Source organism: Chlorocebus sabaeus, chromosome 13 (genome assembly GCF_047675955.1).
Source record: "Chlorocebus sabaeus isolate Y175 chromosome 13, mChlSab1.0.hap1, whole genome shotgun sequence".
Classification (NCBI taxonomy): domain Eukaryota; kingdom Metazoa; phylum Chordata; class Mammalia; order Primates; family Cercopithecidae; genus Chlorocebus; species Chlorocebus sabaeus.
Window position 1 is genome coordinate 68,958,023 of NC_132916.1, and position 21,539 is coordinate 68,979,561.

General features: G+C 39.0%; 1 protein-coding gene across 3 annotated transcripts in view; it reads left to right on the forward strand.

Annotated features, from left to right (window-relative positions):
• Window positions 1-21,539, forward strand: part of UTRN (utrophin) — a 594,041-nt gene that overhangs the window by 5,726 nt on the left and 566,776 nt on the right. For all 3 annotated transcript variants that reach the window (XM_073022551.1, XM_073022550.1, XM_073022552.1), the window contains exon 2: window positions 514-684. In XM_073022551.1, the coding sequence (XP_072878652.1) occupies window positions 606-684 (79 nt within the window). In that variant the 5' untranslated portion in view covers window positions 514-605. The remainder of the gene's footprint in view (window positions 1-513; window positions 685-21,539) is intronic.

Genomic DNA, 21,539 nt, shown 5'->3' on the forward strand with positions numbered 1-21,539 from the left:
CTGTCTTCCTTCCAGAAACACTGGCTTGTGCTCCACTCTTTGATGCTCCATGATTCCTTCTGCCACTTTGCATGGGAAGCTCTTACCTTTTCTCTTTGTGTTTCCCTTTTTGGCTAATTAAATTCTTATCATCTTTAAAGGCTTGGCTCAAATGTCTCTTCAAGAAAGCCTTCTCTAATTGCCCAGGACAGGTCAGATTCCTCTGCTGTATGCTCTTAGTACTTAGTAGAATATGCTTCTCCTTTGCTTCTTCTATACTTCTCCTTTGTATGATTTGCAGTCTATCGGTATTGTAATGAAATAATTCATTGTATAATTAATTGCTTAGTGTGTGTAAGCTCCATAATGGCAGAGGTTATGTCTCTTGTTGATAGTCATAACCCCATTCCCTGGCTCAGTGCTTTACACGTGATAGGCACTCAGTATTTGGTGAATGAATAGTTACTCTGCATAACTGTATATAAAAGATATAAATATGTTTTTTCAAGTCAGTACTTTCCCTTTTCCTTTTAGGTATTGATGTCAAGCTGAACCATCGTAGGAAGTTGAAAGTCTTAGAAAGAGGACTTGGTAAAGTTTTTGGATTATCTTGAAACTCAGGCAAGATGGCCAAGTATGGAGAACATGAAGCCAGTCCTGACAATGGGCAGAACGAATTCAGTGATATCATTAAGTCCAGATCTGGTAGGTAAAGGAAGCTCAAGACAGTTATGGATTTTTATGTATTTAGAAAACCTATATTTCTTATATTGATTTGCATTGTTCTTGCAAGCACTTCTTGGAGGTGAAGTTCTTTCGAGAAACTGAATTCTAACAAATGACTATAATTTTGTAAAAGGTATATGTAAAAGGTATAATATCTCTGAGTGTCCTATCCTTTCTTAACAGAATTTTGTCTCACTGTATGTCGACTGGCATTGCTTAGTGAAACTGCTGCTTGTAGCTAAAGGTTGTTCATTTGGAAGACTACTCCATTAAAACAAAATATAACTGAGCATTTTTCTTTCTATTTTTTGGAAAATGAAGGGATTATATGCTTAATGTAGGAAGTGCCACAGTTTCTGGCAGGAAAGATCCTTTCACAGTTTGATTTCATTGCCATATATCCTCACCCCCATCCCTGTTGGTAGCCATTCATAGGCCAACAGGTGTCCTACCTTGAAACATCTTATGAGCCTTCTCAAGGTAAAGTTTTCACCTAGGTAATCTAATAAACCAGACTCAGATTCATGGTTTTCACGTGAACAGTTAAATTGGGGTCCTCAGGATACCACCCCCTCCTCCAATCTTTTTATATAACTGAGTGCTTTTTGACTCTGGCTGTACAGATGAATCAACTGGGGAGTTTTAAAAAACGCAGATGCATTGGCTCCATTCCAGACCCATTGAAGAAAAATTTCTGTATTTTTAAAAAGCTTCAAATATGATTCTGAGACAAACTCAAAGGGGAGATATTTTTGAACAGGCAGAACACTTCTCAGCTTTGAAAATTACACAGAACTCCACCCTGAGTGTGAACACTATACTTAAGTAACTTTGAAAAGTTACTTTGAGGTATAAAATTACATCCAGTGTCACTTTAAAGACAAAAAAGGAACCCAAAGCCTGTATTTGCTGTGTGAACCATCTTTATGTTATGTTAGGAGCTTACTTCTTATTATGTGAAACTGTAGAAATACACAGTGAAAAGAAGATCTAAATTAACTATCTTAGAATACACATTTTCCTCCATGATACTTGTGTTGATGGATTGATAAAGATTTTAGTTATTGTAGATTTGGCTGTAAATATGTAGCAACTATTGAGTAGCTTGATGGGTCTTTTGAAGGTATAGCTTAATATCTTGTTTTAAAATATGCTTTGAGGATATTCTCTTCCTGTAAAGTTCTTTTTGTTTTAAATGTTTTAGTGGTATAAAAATGTAAGGGATTATTAATATCTTCTTAGGAGTACGGAATACATATTTAGACATATGTAAATATAACAGAGGAAAATGGAAGAGAGACGATTTAATGTCTCTATACTTGCCATTTTCCATAATTTGTGAGGAAGTATATTCCTAAATAGTTTTCTGAGTCAACCTACATTCTAGTAAGACCTTTGATATTTATAACTTGTACTTTAGCCATGTCCATAAAAGAGTAATTATCTAATTTCAGAATTACTGTGTATATATATTGAACATATAAACTCCCAAACTATTTAAATTTAAAATTATCTTTTAAAAAGGCTGACAAACCTCAAATATTGCTGGAGAACAGTTTGGCAAAAATGATAACATGTTTTTAACACATGCATACCGATTAACTGAGTAATTCTATTTCTAGAGTTTTTCCCTAGGCGATACATAAAAAGGTATACTTAAGAAATTGATCACAGTATCATTTATAATAGAAAACATTGTAAACACCATGAAAATCTAATATTAGGAATTGGTTAGATCGTTATTTCCCAAAGTATTTTGAAAAGATCAAAAGTTCTAGGACTGTAAATGTGTAATTCACAAAAGGATGTTATAGTCAAATAGCTTTGGGAAATAGTTGTTTAAACCTATTCTGTTTCTTTACTCTAGCACATCTGAACAGATCATACATGATCCCAGTAGAGCTCACTAAATTAGGTTATATCCATAAACTAGAAGATTAAGCATTCATAAAAAGTGATACCGGTGTGTGTGTGTGTTTGTGCATGTGTGTGTGTAGGAACATAGAAATGTGTTCTTGATATAGTAAGTAAACAAGTATGTATTATATGAAGTCATTTTTTTGAAATTTTTTTTTTAAAAATTAGTGAAGTATACAATAAATGTTAATAGTGGTCATCTTGGTGTTTGAGATTATTACTATTTTTTTTGATGATTTATATTTTCTAAAGTTCTTCAATGAACCCACATTACTAAGTTCTTATATTTTTAAAGATTATCAAATTGCTTAGGATGTTTAGATGCCAAGGTTATGACTATTACTTTTTTTGTGGTGGCGTCTACTTCAAAACACATTGAAAATGTGTTGTTACATAGCTCAGATATGAATCACATTCTTTTGGCTGAATTATGTTGCAAAAGCCAGTAGATAAATTTGGATTTGAATGAGCCCATTAGCCCCAATCTGGCTTCCTCTCAGGGACTTTTTTTGATTCTTTTAATGCAGATGCTTAGTATACAGAGGTAGTATTTCATGGTACTCCAAAATTTACATATTTTAAGGGATTTTTAGTTTAGATTAAGTCATAGGAATTGTCTACATATAATATATGTATTTTAAAGATCCTCTGTCTACATACTCTATGCCAAATTTGTTGTTTTTCCATTTTTTAAAAGGGAACACTTTCCTATAGGAAAATTTTGATCCTCATCTGCTCTTCCAGGTTTCTTTTTTTGGGGGAAAGTGGATGAGAGTGGGGAGATGGAGAGTGTGATTTCCACTGTCCAGATCCTTGAGTTTGGACAATCCAAAAGCCTGGCATAATAAAATTGCCACAATAAAAATATATATGCATTTTATGTTAAATTATTGTGATTTTTTTATTGCCCTCACTTAGTATTACTTTGTTTCATGCCATTTGTGAATATTATAATTTTTTTAATTTTATAATTTTAAAGCCATTCCCACCATCTAAACAAATAGGAAGTTATCAAGGGTAGGTAATGAAGTAGTTTCAAAATACAAAGCCATGTATTTATTTATGCTTGTAGTATACTTGCCTTGGGTTTGGGTGAGTTTTAGAAAGAAACTGGAAAGAATTTGATCTATAATGATCAAGGATTTGGTGTTGGGTAAAAGTAGACTTGCCTTTCTCTAACTTAAAGGCACATATGCCAAGTTCATCATCAAGGACTGTATTATTAACAGCCTTAATTAGTAGGCTTCAGAAAGCTCAACAAGTTAGTAAATATTTTGAAACAATAGGCCAAAGGTAAGAATTTTTAAAAAGTGAAATTTATTACCTGTAGAGTATGTGATGCAGAAAGTTCTGCTTGGAACATATTAAACATGAAATAATAAAATGGTTTGGGATACATATGCAATCGAAGAATATCCTCACTGCTATTTCATTCAATAATTAGCATACATTAAACCTAGTAACATAGAATAAGTCATCCTTTTCTGTTGCTGTCAGTGTTGTTGTGGTTTTAGTCCAGAGCACCATAGAAAGAGTAGACCTCAGGGCTAAGGACAGTGTGTCAGCTGGCTCCATGTGGAGTTCTTGACAGTTTGGGATTATAGACCCTCAGTTGGGAAAGAACTATTTGATGAATGAAATAGTTGGGCAAGCTTCACATTTTTGGATAATTCAATGTGTTCTTTAAGAGACCTTGGGCTGGAAACCTGCGTGTAATAATTTTATCATTTCTTCCTTTGCATTTTCTCTTCTTATCTAATCCTAGGGTCTAATTGTTGAGGGAACCTTAGAGGCCCTATAACCCAGCCATGCCTGTGATGTGCTCACCCAGTCTCTGTTTGCACACCTCCAATGATGGCGTCTCACTGGTGATGAAGATGATGACGATTCTAGCAACTTATACTTATTGAACACATTCTGTGTGCAGATGTGGTGCTAACAGTTTAATCCTCACAACCACCATTTTGCAGTTGATAAATGTGAGCCATACTGAAGTGATTTGTGGCACTGGCCTTCTTTCCATTTCTCCAAAGGCCCAGTGTGCCTGCCTCAGGGCCTTCGCACATCTCTCTTCTTCCATCTTTGCCTGGCTGGTTCCTTCTTGTCATTTAGATGTAGGCCTAATGTCACCTCTTCTGAGATCTTCCTTGCTGACTTTAGAAAGTAGCTCTCACAGTCACTCTTGACTGCATCATTGTATTTACGTTCCCTGTGTTGTTCTTACCACTCTCTGGCACCTTTTCTTGTACTGTGTGTTCTTTAATAGACTTCCCACTAGAACAGGGGTCCCCAACCCCCAGGGCCTTGACTGGTACCAGTCCATTGCCTGTTAGGAACCAGGTGGCACAGCAGGAGGGGAGTGGTGGCTGAGCAAGCACTACCACCTGAGCTCTGCCTCCTATCAGGTCAGCGGCAGCATTAGATTCTCCTAGGAGCGAGACCCTGTGGTGAACGGCACATGGGATCTAGGTTGCACGCTCCTTATGAGAATCTAATGTCTGATGATCTGAGGCGGAATAGTTTCATCCCAAAACCATTCCCCTCATCCCTTGGAAAAATTGTCTTCCATGAAACTGGTTCCTGGTGCCAAAAAGGTTGGGGACTGCTGCACTATAATTAACTCCCCGAGAGCAGGGACCAATACTTCCCTGGTACTGAGCCGAATGCCTGGCTCATAATAGGTGAGCAATAAATGTTTCTTCAATGATAAAGGCTATGGAGTCTGGAAGTGCCAGAGCTGGCATTTGAACTCAGATGATCTGACTCTAGAAACCCTGCATTTGACCTCTATGGAGTGCCCAATCTCCTAATTCACAAGGCATTTTATTCCATTGCTGCTGGGTGATTCTTTTTCATTTTGTGCCTAATTCTGTCCCTTATACATTTTGCACTGTATTAATTGTATTCATACAGCTCTTCTATCTCTTTTTTTGTAGTTTTCAGGGGTGGGACCCTGGGCTGTGAGGTAGACCTCCTCTGGACCCCAGGTTAGCATCTCAGAGCCCTGTCAAGGGAAGCCAATTGTAAGAGACACAGCCTACTGCTTCTGGCCAGTCGCAGCCTTTCTTGATTTTTGGCTCTAGTCTCTGTCATTCTCTGTGGAGTTAGCAAAGGGGAAAATACCAGAGGACAAATAGTCCTTTGGGTGGAAGATAGAGAAATGGATAATGTGTTTCTGATGTGAATTCCTTTTTCTCTTTTCTTCTGACTACTGCTCAAGGCTTTTAACTGGCTGAAGTTAAAAAAAAAAAAAAGGTAGTAAATTTCAGAAGGACTGACATTTGGCACAGTGGAGGTCTTGGTCCGATGCCCAGATAGGTATCTGTGGTAATGAAAGGGTTGATTGAGGAGTGTGGGAGAAGGAAGCAAAGAGACACCAGTGAAATAAAAATGAAACAAATTATTAAATATGAAATATTATACCTGGTTACATTTATAGCAAGCCTCCTGAAAATCTGCTATGTTTGGAAAGTAAAATTGATAACAAGATTCAGTTTTATGAAAATTCTGAGGAGGATTACCTTATTTGTTTATCTTTCTGAGACCTTTCTTGGGGAAAGACAGTGGTTAAGTTGTATTTAGGCAGTCATCCGTCTATTTCTTTCTTTTACATTTAAAGCAGTATCTGTGAGGGGATTTTTCTAAGCAGCTCAAGGGACTATGAAAAAATAGTTCATTTTTTGTTTCTTCTGAAGCTTTCCTTGGCTGGAATACCTGTGCTTTGAAGGGAGGTCTTTGAGCAGGTTTGTTTTTTTCCATGAGCCCTGGGGATTTGTAGTGATAGACAGTAACCCTGATGGAAATTCAACTCTGGCAGAGGAGGGCAGCTATTCTTGTCCTGCTTGTAAAAATATTCTCCATGTTGTTACCTCATTATGCTGAAGTAGTGCAATCATGAGAAAGTTTTTTGTATTAATGTGATTCTCATGACCTGTTACTATGGTTGTGAAACTTTTAGAAGAGATCCATTCATTACTGGAAAATGTAAATTGCTGAGGATGATTCTAAGCAAAGGAAGTACATTAATTATATAGACAGAACAGAGAACTCAATTTTATTGAACCTTATTTGAACCCAGAAGTTTGAACTAGATGCTGATATGATGATTTTATGGGAACAAGTCAACATGCAAGACCATTTGAGCAGTTGTAAATATTAGTTAAAATTTAATCTAAAGCAATGGAGAAAGGCTACTCTGCTCAAGTGGTTTCAGATGCATTGGCTAGATTTTTTTTCTCCCCTTAAATTGTGTGGAGGCATAGACATTTACTATGTTATATTTTTATCTTTTTATATGCCTTAACTGTTTAATAATAAACTTAATTCAATATTTGAAATATGAGGCAGTATGAGTTCTTAATATATATTTACTCTCGAGATGATGGCTTGTGGACTGAGAAATTGAAACCAGGTCCCAGTCCTTTCACTTTTACTTCCTGTGACACTGACTAGATTTGCACATGTCAATTCCAGGAAGCAGGTGAAGTTTCCAGTATCCATGTGGTTCTCCAATCTTTGCGTTTGTGCCTTTAAACAACCAAATATCTGAGGTTTATTTATATCCCGTGGGACTCTTCTATCAGAAGCACATTCTCTCGGCCTGGCTAATAAGGGAAATGTCTGTGTATGCGCATCTGGCAGCTAAGATTAAGGTTTATGGTGGTATAACCTCACCGTCACTTTTAAGAAATTAAGTGTAAAAAAAAATGCAGATCTGTCTTTCATAGCAGTGGAATTCAACAACACATAGAGCATGAGAGTCACATTTTTTGTGTGAACATTTTCACAAGAGCCTTTTTTGGTAGGTGGATGGGTGGCTACTTACATTCAGTTCAATCCTTTTAACATTTAATTGTGGAACAAAATCTTTTTTCAAAGTGTAGAAAAAGCGTATAAGGGCATTTCTGATGTAGCAGAGGAATCCAATAAAAAATATGACTTTGTGTCTCTAAAGTGATACTGCTTTGAAATTAACACATCTGTATAATTTCAAAAGTATGATCTCTTTAGATCTTTTTCTTTAATTTCATAGTCTTGATATTTGCAAATTTCTTCAACTCCATTCTCTAAGATTTTGGTATACAACATTTATATTCAAAAGACTTTTGGTGCAGGAAATAGCATTTTTGATGTTGATACTAATTGATTTGTTCACTTGCCCCTCAAAGGCTATGTGTGAGTCATATTATTTAACATTGATCCAGTCAATATGTAGATTTATGCACATGCTTTTATTTTGAAAACTAGGTTTTGAGCTTCTCACATATGATGTTCCTAATTCAAGCTTTATGTCAGAACCACCCTTCTGGATCCAGACTCAGTTATATGGGGTGGGGTCCCAGCATCTGGAGTTCTAACAAGTTCTGTGGGCTATTCTCTTTAGTGCTCTTAATTTATAAACAAGGAAGGCAGGTTTACAAGTCATAGAACCAAAGTGAAAGTGATCTGCATTTTAGAGGAGCAAGAAAAGCTACAATGTTTATTATTTCTACTTATAAACACTTTCCTTTAAATAATTTGAAAAGATAATAGATTTCATGATGTTGGGCATTTTTTCTTTTACACTGTATTTTGAAGAGTTTGGGTTGTGTTGGGTGAAGTTAAAACTGAGGAAAGTGGGTCAGGAGAGTAATGAAACCTGGTGTGTTTCTTATTTTGGCCCATTGAACCAGAAGATGATACCAATATATCTAGTGCCGACATATTTCTCCACTGAGCTCCTTAGTCATTGCTGCAATGTGTATTTAAGATCTTCTTGCTGTGAGCCTAACATCACATCTTAAACTCTTTTCCTGGGTAATGCATCACCTTCGAGTCTGCTGATGCATTCACTATAAAAATGTATTGTGTATATTTTCTAATACATTATTTCAAAGATAGATGTGTTTTTGAGTCATGGTGGGAAAAAATATCCTCACATTCATCCTCTATGCTAGTTTTCTTATCTTCTTTAGGATTAGAGAAATGTATTACATATGTATTAATATTTGTCTCCCTGTTTTTTAATTCTAAATCGGTGACATAGTTAATATAACTATGCTTGCTTTTGAAATAATTTGCCTACTATTCTTTAAAATGAGTGAATTTTAAAAGATGAATAGTGATTTTTATGTGAAGATGAATTAAAGAGTTAAGTGACTTATAGACCACCATAGCATTTTCCCTATGGATTTGTAAAAACAGCCCAGAAGTCTTGTGATTTTTTTTTTTTTTTTTTTTTTTTGAGCCGTAATCTTCCTCTTGCTCTGTTGCCCAGGCTGGAGTGCGGTGGCACCATCTCAGCTCACTGCAACCTCCGCCTCCTAGGATCAAGTGAGTCTCCCACCTCAGTCTCACGAGCAGCTGGGACTACAGGCATGTGTCACCATGCCCGGCTCATTTTTGTTTTTTTAGTAGAGATGGGGTTTCACCATGTTGGCCAGGCGGGTCTCGAACTTCTGACCTCAAGTGATCCACCCACCTCAACCTCTCAAAGTGTTGAATTACAGGCATGAACTATGGTTCCTGGCCTCTTGTGATATCCTTATATTCAGTTAACCAAACCAAATCAAGCCAAATAACAAACCCCACCCCTTTCATAGACCTTGGGTTATTTGTAGATCTTTGGGGTTATTTACCTGTCTTTTGAGCTTTAATCTTTTACCTCTTTGAAGATACAGGAAGGGATCTTTATTTCTTCATTGATAAAATAACCTTCAGAGTGACTTGAGATACATAATTGCTTCTTCATATATCATTGTGTGGTATTTGAGATCATGTCTCAAAATTCAATGAGACCTGCTCCTCAGGCAGTTTTAAGATTAAGGATCAAAAAGGGAGCCACTGGAAAGGTGTGAATGGGCTGGTAATCTATATTAGAACAGAGACTTTGGTGCAGAGTTTGGCCATGTTCAAGTGTGGAGTAGGTTTTCATGAAATAGGAGGAAGCCTTTTCAGATTTATTTGAAACTAAGAAACTGCAAAATAAAAGTAATAAAATCTACCCCCAAGCAAATAGACTTTAAAACAACATTTGGTCCTAAGTTGTATATGACCAGTTTCTTAAAGTGATTGTTATATTGCCAGTTTTGAAATTGTATTATCTTTGAAAATTTTAAATGTAAATATTATCTCAGAGGTGGGAGGATGAATCTCCATCTTATTTAGCGTTAAAGGCTCCTGGCCTTACCCCAAAGCCCAGCTTTTGCGGGAGTTCATAAATAAAACTGTGTGTGCTCTAGTTTACTCTGTTACGTCATCTAGTTCCTTTAGGTGATTAGAAAATGACATACTACTGCATATAAAAAATGTTTCTTTTTGTGTTTTTACATGTGATATCAATGGCCAGTTCTATAATGTTAACATATCAGATCCTTAATTATATATTAACTCCCATTTTGATAGTTTGTATAGAAAAATCAGAGTTGACTTGAATTATTTCAACTTGCATGCGCTTTTTCAAGATATGTAACCTGTTGTAAATTAGAAGAGTGTTGGTGTTTTCGGAACACACACATAGGCCTGCTGTCTCAGGGCAGCCTTGTTGGGCATTTGGTGTCAGACATATCTTATTGTGAGGGCCTTGGCATCATGGCAGATTGCTCAGAGAGGGGGACTGTCTGCATATATGTCTCAGGGAGACATTTAGGGAAGTCTAATGCTATCCTATATTTCTTTCTTCATTTTTTTTTTTTTTTTTGAGATAGGGTCTTGCTCCATTGCCCAGGCTAGAGTGCAGTGGCTCAATTTCAGCCCACTGCGACCTCCGCCTCTCGGGTTCAAATGATTCTCCTGCCTCAGCCTCCCAAGTAGCTGGAATTATAGGTGCCTGCCACCACGCCTGGCTACTTTTTGTATTTTTAGTAGAAACGGGGTTTCACCATGTTGCTGAGGCTGGTCCTGAGCTCCTAACTTCAAGTGATCTGCCTGCCTCGGCCTTCCAAAATGTTGGATTACAGTCATGAGCCACTGCTCGCAGCCGCCATCTAACTTTCTAACAGCACTGCCCTACCCTCCCCCTCGCCCCTAAAACCACCGTGAAGGAGGCAGAGGGCACCAGGTGAAGACTGCCCATGGTCCTTTTCTTACCTCTGTGACTTTGCTTGTTTTGTGTTCTGGGCTTGATTGTTCTCTTTCTCCCTGCGCCCCTAGTTTTTCAACCTCCATCTTTAAAACATCAGCATCAGTGCCACCAAGTGTTCTACTGTCTCTGCTCTCTCCATGCCAAAATCAATCTTTCCCACGTGTTCACTCTTCATTTCTGTTTGTGGCCCTTCTGGCTTGTGTATGTCTATATGTCTTTTTTCATCTGACTTTCTGATGCTAGCCTTTAGCTTAGTCCCCCCCCACACAGTAAGTGCTTAATAAAGACTTGTGGCCACGTGCAGTGGCTCACGCCTGTAATCCCAGCACTTTGGGAGGCCAAAGTGGATGGATCATCTGAGGTCAGGAGTTCGAGACCAGCCTGGCCAACATGCTGAAACCTCGTCTCTACTAAAAATACAAAAATTAGCCAGGCATGGTGGCACTTGCCTGTAATCCCAGCTACTTGGGAGGCTGAGGCAGGAGAATCACTTGAACCGGGAGGTGGAGGTTGCAGTGAGACGAGATTGTGCCACTGCACTCCAGCCTGGGCAACAGAGTGAGACTCTGTCAAAAAAAAAAAAAAAAAAAAAAAAAAGACTTGCTATACCTTTTAATGGTTTTTAAAAAAGTACACTTGCTTACATACATACCTCATTCATTCAGCAAATGGTTATTTGTTATTCATTGTTAGATGCTGAGCTCAGAGATAAACAAAACCCACCTCTGTTCTTAAGATGCTCTCAGGCTAGCTGGGAAGAAAGACATTAATAAACATCCCCACACAAACCAGGGAAACACGGAGGGAAGAAGGATAGGTTCTTGCTTTGGTTGGAATGAGGGTAGGTTTGAGTAAGAGAGCGTGAAAGAGGCAAGGAATTTGAGGTGTGTCTTGAAGGATGTGTAAGAGGCAGCCCTGTGGACAATGTGGGAAGAACAGTGCAGATTGATGGGAAAAGAGCAAGGCGTTTGAAGTCTGTCCCTGGTAACTGAGTGTAGCTGGGGTAATGGGAATGATGGGAGAAGCTGGGGTGAGATTTCAAAAGCCCTTTTGAAGCAGAGTTTATTTGATCTTTCCCTGTAAGAAGCCACTACAGGATTTTAGGTGAGTTAATGAATGGCTCAGAACTGTTTTTCAGAAAGATAATTTGGCTGGCAGTAGGAAAGATAAATTTGGAAGGTAGCAGAGTTAGGGGAAGGCAGGGAATAGGTAAGAATTGTGAAAAAAATTGAGGTTAAGGAGTATAAGGACTTGGACACGGAGTAGGGGAAAGGATGTGAAAAGTGGTTAGCAGTTAGTAACAGTGTGTGCAAAGCCTCAATGTAAACTTCGCCTTTGTGGGATCTGTTAGTTAGTAACAGTATGTATAAAGCCTCTAGGTACATTTCACCTTTGTGGGACTTGTTAGTAGCAGCATCTGTAAAGCCTCAATGTAAACTTCACCTTGGTGGGATTTGCTTTATGTTTTCAATCAGGTACATAGTTTTTCCAATCCTACTGTAATTCAAATTTTCAACACTTTCAGTTATTAGCTTTTCCTTTAGAATTACTTTTCTTAACTTGATCAATTTCTTAACCATTTACAGTTACTTCTACTTCTTACTGAAGTTGACTACTGCTGTTTTTCTCATAGTACCTCTTGGTCAGTTTATATAGGGAACTTCAAATTCAGTTCAGTTGCAGTAGGATCTGTATTTTTTTTCTATTCTGAAAGAAGGGTCATGCTTTAGGAAAAAGTTGATGAAAAGGAGAAAAGAGATGGTTTATTCATGTCTATGCAGTATATTATAATAGTTCTTTGAAAAAGTAGCAAAGAAATACAATATTAATCTCATCTTAAAGTGAAGGTAAAACTCTTACACAGCTAAGAGAAAATCTGTATACTAAAAGAGTTTGGAAAACTACTTCAGAGGAACTTTAATTGAAGGGTAGTCTAATGTGATGTTGTGAAGATAATGTCATCCTCTATTACTAATTTCAGCTTCAACAAATAGGATAGAATAAATGCAAATTAAAAATAAATTAGGAGCAGATGTTGAGAAATGTCTTACATTTAGGGAATAATTAAGTGGTAGAAAGGCCCTGGAGTTCAGTTAATAAAGCTGGGATGCTCAGAAATTATAATAATTCAGGTAACAGATGCTTTTCTTAATGTGATGCTCTGCTGTGGAGGTTTTGGGAATAGAAGAAAGAAGAGGCTGTTATTGTCATATTGTTTGTAAGTTCATCTTTCTTTATAGTCACTGGATAACTAAAATCTAGTATATGTGCTGGTATTTCAGAAATGGTGGTTCCTTTAACCCTCAAGAAAAAGCAAAAGTTCTCATTTGTGAACTCTTGCAAACATTCTTGGGTTGTCTCTTGGTGGTACCCAAGTTTTTGCTTTGGCCAGTAAGAGACTTTTGCATAGTGCTTTGTTGCCTTGCCTCTACAACATGTTAGGCTTGTGGATTGGCACATGGTGACTAAGACACAGTTCCAGTTGTCAAGTGTCTGTCACCTAGAGAGGGCAGGTACACAGGAATTTAAGAAAACAGATTAAACAGGCAGTTACACAGTTGTAAAAGTAAAAACAGCACAGATTGCTGTGTGAGCTCTCAGGAGGGGTACCTGACATCCCAGGGCTTCAGGGAGGGCATTTTGGAAGAGTGAATATCTAAGCTGAGATCTGAAAGAATGAGTGGGGATGTGGGAAGGCTGTTAAGGCAGAGAGAGTTGATGGCAAGAGGTTTGGAGGTGAGAATTGCGAGTTTTTCAATATGGCTAAAGCAGGATGCTGGGGAATGAGGCTGAGACCAGTTAATGAAGAGTGTTATAAACCATCTTTAGGAGTTTGGATTGTATCCTAAGCATAATGATGAATCTTTGAAAGGGCTTTAAAATTAAAAAAAAATTATTTATATATTTATCATTCAATCTAAAAAAATGTACAAGAAATGATATATCAGATATGCTGGTGCCCTCATTTGAAATTTGTCAGCTGTTAATATTTTGACTTTTTTTTTTTTTGGAACAGAGTTTTGCTCTTGTTGCCCAGGCTGGAGTGCAATGGCACGATCTTGGCTCACTACAACCTCTACCTTCTGGGTTCAAACAATTCTCGTGCCTCAGCCCCCCGAGTAGCTGGGATTACAGGCATATACCATCATGCCCAGCTAATTTTTTTGTATTTTTCATAGAGATATGGTTTCACCATGTTGGTCAGACTGGTAATATTTTTACATACTTGATTTAGGTTGTATTTTAAAGAGCTAATTATGTCAGCATAGATAAATCTTAAAAACAATTTGACTACAAACGAAAATCAGACTGCACAAAGTATTGAATGGTACTGTATATAAAGCTCATATACCTGCGGAAATTATTCTGCAGTGTTTATGTGTTCATATTATAAATATATAGCAAAATATAAAAATTTTTATGGAAATTATATAAACACTAGATTTCTTTAGAGATGGTGAGAAAGGAGGTTCTTCAGTTTTATCTATAATATTTAATTCCTCAATGAAAATAGAAATAGAATCTTAAACTAATATGAAATAATGCTGACTTGTGAACTGGGTGATGATTGTCTTAAGCCCAGTTCCTTGGAAGTAGAATTTGAGACACAGATTTGTGTGCACTTGAGAACAATTCCTGTTAATGAAAGAAATGAGGGAAGAAGGACTGGGCCAGGGAAGGGAAGAAGGATGGCCCTTCAGAGATTTCCCAACTTGAGGCAATGTCGTTGAGGCTTGGGACCTTTGCCTTGATGGGTAGGCTTTAGGCTGACCCTGGGAAGGAGGTGAGGTGAAAATTTGGGCAAGGCAACTTGGCCGAGGGCAGTTCCTGGAGGGATGCTCAGCTATGAGCCCTCAGCTGCTGGGGGAATGAATTTGTGCATTGCCCTGCCTGAAAGGCAGATCTGGATCAGGGATTCACTACAGTCATGGACCTTGTACCATTTTATTTTGCCTATTATTGTCTATTTGTATGTCTGAAAAATATGACATATTAAATTAAAAAAGCTTCCAATTTCTAGGAGCAGTACTCACCAAACTACCCGCCCCCCCGACACACACATACCCCACACCCTGCACACACTACACACCACAAACCGTAGGTGTAATGTCAGGTTACATACTTTCTGTTTTATTTTCCCTTTTATCTGTGTTTTTGGTTACTTGAGATGGCATCCTCTGTCTCACTCCTGGTTGAGGAAGGCCTTGCTGCCTCTGAAAGGTTGTGACAGAGGGCTGATCTGATCAGATTTGCTTTTTTGAGTGGTGCTCTAGAAGCCACGTGGAGCATGGATAGTGTGGGGTGGGTGCTGGATGAGACAAGGCTGGGGTTCTGGAGGACCTTTGGGTGGCTGTCACAGTCAGAGGGTAAGAGGCATTGAAGCCAAAACTGATTGTGAGGTAGCTGGGAAGGAGGAGGGGGAGAGTTTGGAAGCTTTAGGTAGGAGGCAGACCTGATAGGACATGGTGGTGTTCTTCCAATGATGGGTAGTAGATGGGATGGAGAGAGAAGCCTAGGTGTTGACTTTAACACTCACAAACAAAGTCTTTCTTTCTAGGTTTTGTGGAGAGGGCAGTGCATAAGGGGTTAGTAAGTGAAGTCCTAGTTTGAGTTTTGAGGTGCTTAGAGATATCTGGGAAAAATATGTAATATATTTATTTCTCTTACATTTATGAGAGTGGCTTGGACTGGGATCTGTCCTTGAAAACTGGCAGCTGGAGTCTTGAGTACTTTCGTCAGTCATTTTTTGAGCTCTTTGCAAGATAATGTTAAAAATTCAAGAGGCCGGATGTGGTGGCTCATACCTGGAATCCCAGCACTTTGAAAGGCGGACGCGGGTGGATCACCTGAGGTCAGGAGTTCAAGACCAGCCTGGCCAACATGGTGAAACCCTGTCTCTACTAAAAATACAAAAAAATTAAAAAAAAAAAATTAGCTGGGCATGGGGTTGTGCACCTGTAGTCCCAGCTGCTCGGGAGGCTGAGACATGGGAATCATTTGAACCTGGGACGTGGAGGCTGTGGTGAGCCAATATCATGCCACTGTCCTCCAGCCTGGGTAACAGAGCATGACTCTGTTGCAAAAAGAAAAGAAACGAAAAAAAATCAACAGCGGTTGCGTATTTTATTTCTCTTCGTATTTTCTGAGATATTTGACCCTAGAATGAGCATCTGCATGGTAGATGATGGCAGTGGAAGATGAAGAATTAAGAAGTGGTTTTTGATTTGTAATATTTTTTAGTAGATATTATTAGTTGATGCCACAGTTGCTGACTGTATTTATCTCCCAAGGGCATAGGAAGCCCCCTTGCAGATATCACTCTAGCTAGCCTGATTGGATGTTTGGGGAGGAAGAGAAGAGGTTAACAATAAATCCTGCAATGCGTGCAGAAGTTTTTACACTTGTGCTTCTGCATATTTTCTTGGAAAAAGGGTCCACAGTTTTCATTATATTCTCAAAGGAGATCTATGACGTAATGAAAAGTTAAGTCTTGTTAGAGGAAGAGTGACATATTATTAGGGTTATGTCTTCATAATGTTTCTGTTTTTCTGCAATTAAATTGGCAGTCCAATACCCTGGCATGAGATGAGGGTCCCACAGTTTTGCTGTAACTCAAATTCTGGTCCTTACTTTACTTCTACTGCCTCGAAGCCACCCAAACAAAAGACCTGGTTGCTAGAATTAGAGTGAGAAGACACAAAGTTTGAAGGGCAAAATTTCTGATAATGTTTGACCCAGTTTTGCATATAATGAATTTTTATTTGTTGATGAATCTTTCTCTTTTGTTGCTAAAAGTGGCAAATAATCAGACATAGATTACTAATTAACAGTCTGCCTCAGGCTTTTTTTTTTTTTTTTTTTTTTAATTAATGAAACTTGGGCTTCATCAAGCTCAGGTGGAATGGGTATCACAGTGCTTTATTTTTTCTGACATCAAAAGAAATTTCTTTGTCAAAGTGTAGATATGTTTGTTGTGACTGCCTTTTGTGTGGGTTCTTTTCTCCCAGCCCTCTCCTACTACAGGAGAGAGAGTGGCCCTTTGCTCCTCATTCCACATTCTGACCAGATCCCCTAGCTGCAATCTCTTGCCATTGGATTGAATCACCAACTCAACCTCATTGGTGAGATGTCACTCCCTCCCTCCACCACTCTGTCATTTCTCAGTGAGTTTAGCTCTGTCACTCTCTCTAAAAGTTACTCTTGTTTTAGTGATTTGGACGTAAACATTGATGATCCTTCTAATACTCTGTCCTCTTAATTTCTCCAAGTTCTCTTTCTAGTGATCTTGTCTCCCACTATAGTGGGTATATTCTGGCTGGACCAGGTCATTGTTTATGGTGGCAGCCCCTCTGTCATCCGACTTTAAGCGTCCCATTTTCTTGGTACTGAAACCTCTGCCTCCTGGGCTCAAGCAGTCCCCCCACCCCAGAGTAGCTGGGACTAAAGGCATGTGCCACCATGCCCAGCTAATTTTTGTATTTTTTTTGTAGGTAAGGGGTTTCACCATGTTGCCCAAGCTGGTCTCAAACTCCTGGGCTCAAGCAGTCCACCTACCTCAGCCTCCCAAAGTGTTGGGATTACAGGTGTGAGCCACCATGCCGGGCTGACTTTGCCTACTCTTGTCCTAAGAAAATGGAAGCAAACCAAAGAGGAATCCAGAAACTCCAATACCACATCTATCCTCAACCAGAACACACCCAAGGCCACCCTAACCGTGGACATGGTACCCATCCTCCTTTACTTACTCAAGGGCACCTCCCTTCTCTCTTCTGCATCCCTATGATTTCCCCTCTAGTGGATCTGCTTACAAACATGCTATTGTTTTTCTTCTAGCAAATCTTTACTTTGATGCCACCTGTCTCTGTAGCTACCACCCCATTCCTCTGCTCTCCTTTATGAAAGAGCTCCTCAAAGATTGTATATATCAACAGTTGCAGTTCCTCTCCTTTCATTTCCTCTTAAGACCACTCAAATCAGACAGACCCCCTACCAGTCCAGTAAAACTGTTCTTGTCAAAGTTGCTAGGGACCTCCTTGTTGCTAAATCCAGCAGTCAGTTCTCAGTCCTTACCTTACTCCACCTCTCAATAGCATTAACACCATTGATCAATCCCTCCTCCATGATGCTTTCTTCACTTGGCTTCTAGGACACCCCACACACCCCTGGTTTCCCAACCATTCTCTTTCGCTGATTCTTCCTCTTAACATTGGAGGGCCTAGGACCCAGTCCTTGGACCTCCTTTCTGTCCCCACTGATACTCTTTGTCATCTCACCAGTCTCCTGTTTTAAATACTATCTGAATGCTGGCTCAAATTTCTATCTCTAGCCCAGACCTCTTCCTCTGAACTGCACACTTGCATTTCCAGTTGTTTACTTCATATCTTCTATGTTGAAATCTGAAAATCTGAACTCCTGATCTCCCCTAAACCCCAAAGCTGATCCCACAGTCTTGCTTGTCTCAGATAAAGGCAATGTGACCCTTCCAATTGCCCACACCCCCCGTTTTGGAGTCATCTTTGTAGTCCTTTCTTTCTCTTATACCCACATCTAATGCAGCAGATCCTGCTGGTTCTGTTTTCCTAATACTGAATTTATAAGAATCTGGTCATATTTTAGTATCTCCACCACTACTACCCTGGTCTAGGGGACCATTGCTTTTTCCAGAATTGTCTCCTTACTCGTCTCTCTGTGTCCTCCCTTGGCCCATGGAGGCTGGTCTGAACCCCGCAGTAGAGGGATCCTTTTCAAATCAGAAGTGGATATGTAGCTTTATCTTTCCAAGTTTGCAGTGACTCCCCATTCCAGTTGTAATAAATGTGAAAGACCTTACAGTGATCTATAGGACCCTGGTTATCCTACTTGGCTTCATCTCCCCTTACTTGTTTGTGCTCATTATATGAGGCAGACACCAGCCCTCTTCTAGCAGATAACCTTGTGGCTAACTCCCTCCTCTCAGAGAGCTACTGTGCCAATTAAAATAGCAAATCCTTCCCGCATTAGCACTCTCCACCTACTTTATCCTGTTTTATTTTTTCCCATAGCATTTATTGGATCATATTGATTGTCTCTTTCCACGAGAATGCAGGTGTTTTGTCTGAGTTGAATCACTAGTCTCTAGAACAGTGCCTGGCACATAGTATGTGCTCGATAAATACATGTCGTGTGCAGAAGCAAATCACGTTTTTCATTGCTTTCCACAAGTGTGAGCCTGGGCAACATGGTGAAACCCCATCTCTACAAAAGATATAAAAATTGGCTGGACCTGGTGGTTCATGCCTGTGGTCCGAGCTACCTGGGAGGCTGAGGTGGACGGTGGGGATCACTGGGTGTGGTGGGCGCCTGTAATCCCAGCTACTGGGGAGGCTGAGGCATGAGAATCGCTTGAACCCAGGGGGCAGAGGTTGCACTGAGTTGAGATCGTGCTACTGCACTCCAGCCTGGATGACAGAGCAAGATGCTTTCTCAAACACAAACAAACAAACAAACAAACACACAAAAAACAGACAAGTATGCAATCCCTGAGCAAAATATCAGTTCAATCTTTGTTGTATCTTCACTGTCCTGATTGACTAGCTGCATGTCAGCGTTTAACTGTGTTTCCCAGATGCTCACGACAGATCACTTGATGTTGTTTTCAACAGGCAATCATGAAATGAGCAGACTGAGGTCAGTGTAGTATAGATATTTGTCAGCGTGGTTTCCAACTGCCTTTCCTCTTCGAAGATTGCCCTTTATTGTGTGATTATATTACATTTTTATTTGGCATGAAAATGCCCATTTAGTGAAATGATGGGAGTCGTCTTCCTATGAGATGAATTCTGGCGTAAGAAGCTTTTCTCAGGTGACTGAGTGCTCCAAAAGGCCCCAGGTTCTGGGGTTCTGGAAAGTAATGATGCGAATACTTCACTTTGTTATGTGATTTTTATTTTTGCCTTGGAAGTCTTTCCGCAAACAAGTCTTTGGTGGAGGCTCATTTTAGTAATGTGATGATGCATTGCTGATAGGTAGGCCGTGGCTTTCTATACAACAGGGTTTGGGGGGTGGGAATGGCAGGTGAGTAGCTCACCCCAGGCTTCTGAGGGTCCTTCATGTCTTTTGGAACACAATTTAAAAGTCACTGCTTCAATGGCTAAATTCTAGCAAACCTGGATGCCCTATTTTAAAAAAAGAGCTTACTTTAGTGTCAAAGAGGAACTAGGTTCTAGTTTTAGCTCTGCAGATCACCAGCTGTGTGACCTTGAATATGTCACTCAATCTGTCTGCACAATTAATTGATTTGTTTATAAGGTAAGGACTGTGGACTAGATGACCTCACACTGATCACTTTCTAAGCTCCAGAGAATCTAATTGTTAATGCTTAATTGTGAGAGCTGTGCTTGGAAAGGGCTGTGTTCTAGTACCTTTTTCCTCATCACTGTCATTTCAATATTATCGACACTGATCTTCACAAATATTCTGCACATCTGGATTCTTACCTGAAATATTGCTGTTGGGGTTATAGAAATATAGATTATGTGATGGTATTTAGGATAAGCATTTTTATCTCTAAAATGAATTAGATATCAGGGATGGCACAGTATTAGTTTACATAATATTTGAAAACAGTAATAAGAAAAATCCTGCAGGATTTAAAAATCTTATTAGTACTCTTCTGTAGAAATACTTTAGGGAGTGGTTCAGGCAGTATCAGGTGCTGTGGGTGTAAGCGTGGCCACTTGCTAGCTCTGTGAACCTGGACAAAGCTTAGCTGCTCTGTGCCTGAATAAAGTAGGGATAGTAATAGCACCAACCTCCTTGTGTTGTAAAAAGTAAGTGAATTAACATATATAAAGCAATTTGGAACATAGAAACATTCAATAAATGTAAGCCTTACCTCCATACGAATAATTATTGTAATGTGAGTTTATTTCTTTCCAGTCTTTTAAAATAAGCATTTAAAAATAGTTTTAATCATATTGCTCTAGGATAATTTGTTTTTATTTCTTAAATGTATACAGAATTTCCCCTTTTCCGCTTCTTTATATTTAATAACAATACATTCTAGGATAGACTAAGTCTTTTCATGGCTAATTGTCCTGTGGAATTCTTTTAGTTTTTCTCCTCCATGTTTATATATTTGAATGATTTTCTGGTAGAATTCTTAAAACAATAACTGTATCACACAGTAGCTCTCCTCTTCCATTTTATTTTATTTTACTTGCTGAGGCTGGATACTATATTCTTTTGGCTGAAATCACCATAGTGGGTTCACACAACTAATTTCCAGCCAATTTATGTAGATCATTTGCAAATGTATTAGTTACAGAGAGGCTCCATGGGCGTACCAAAGAAACCTCAAAATACAGTGGCTCAAATAAAATCAAACTTTATTTCTTTCTCTCCTTACAGTTCAGAGTTGGGGGCTGATGGAGGGTAGGAAGGTGGCTCTGCTTCATATGGTCTCTTGGGGATCCTGGTTCCTTCTCTCTTGTTCTGCCTTTCCAAAGTGTTGTTTCATCTTCTTGGTGAGGCTTGCCCCTCAACACTACGTCCAAGTTCTAGTCCAAGGAAAGAAAAAAGAGAAGTCAAAAATAAGCAATTTTTAAAAAAGTACATGGCCCTCAGGTTGCATTCCTAATTTCTTTTACATCCCACTGGCTGCTGCTTAGCCACGTGGACTCATCTTGCTGCAAGGGAGGTTGAGAAATGGGGCTTCCACTGAGCTAGAATTGTGGGGATGGAGGAGAAGAGCAGGTTTCTGATACTGAAAAAAAAAAAAACAAAAGAAAAGAAAATAGAAAGGAAGAATGGATAATAATAAATATACGTATACGTTTACAACAATTTCGTGGGCCAGGTTTGAATTTGGAATTCT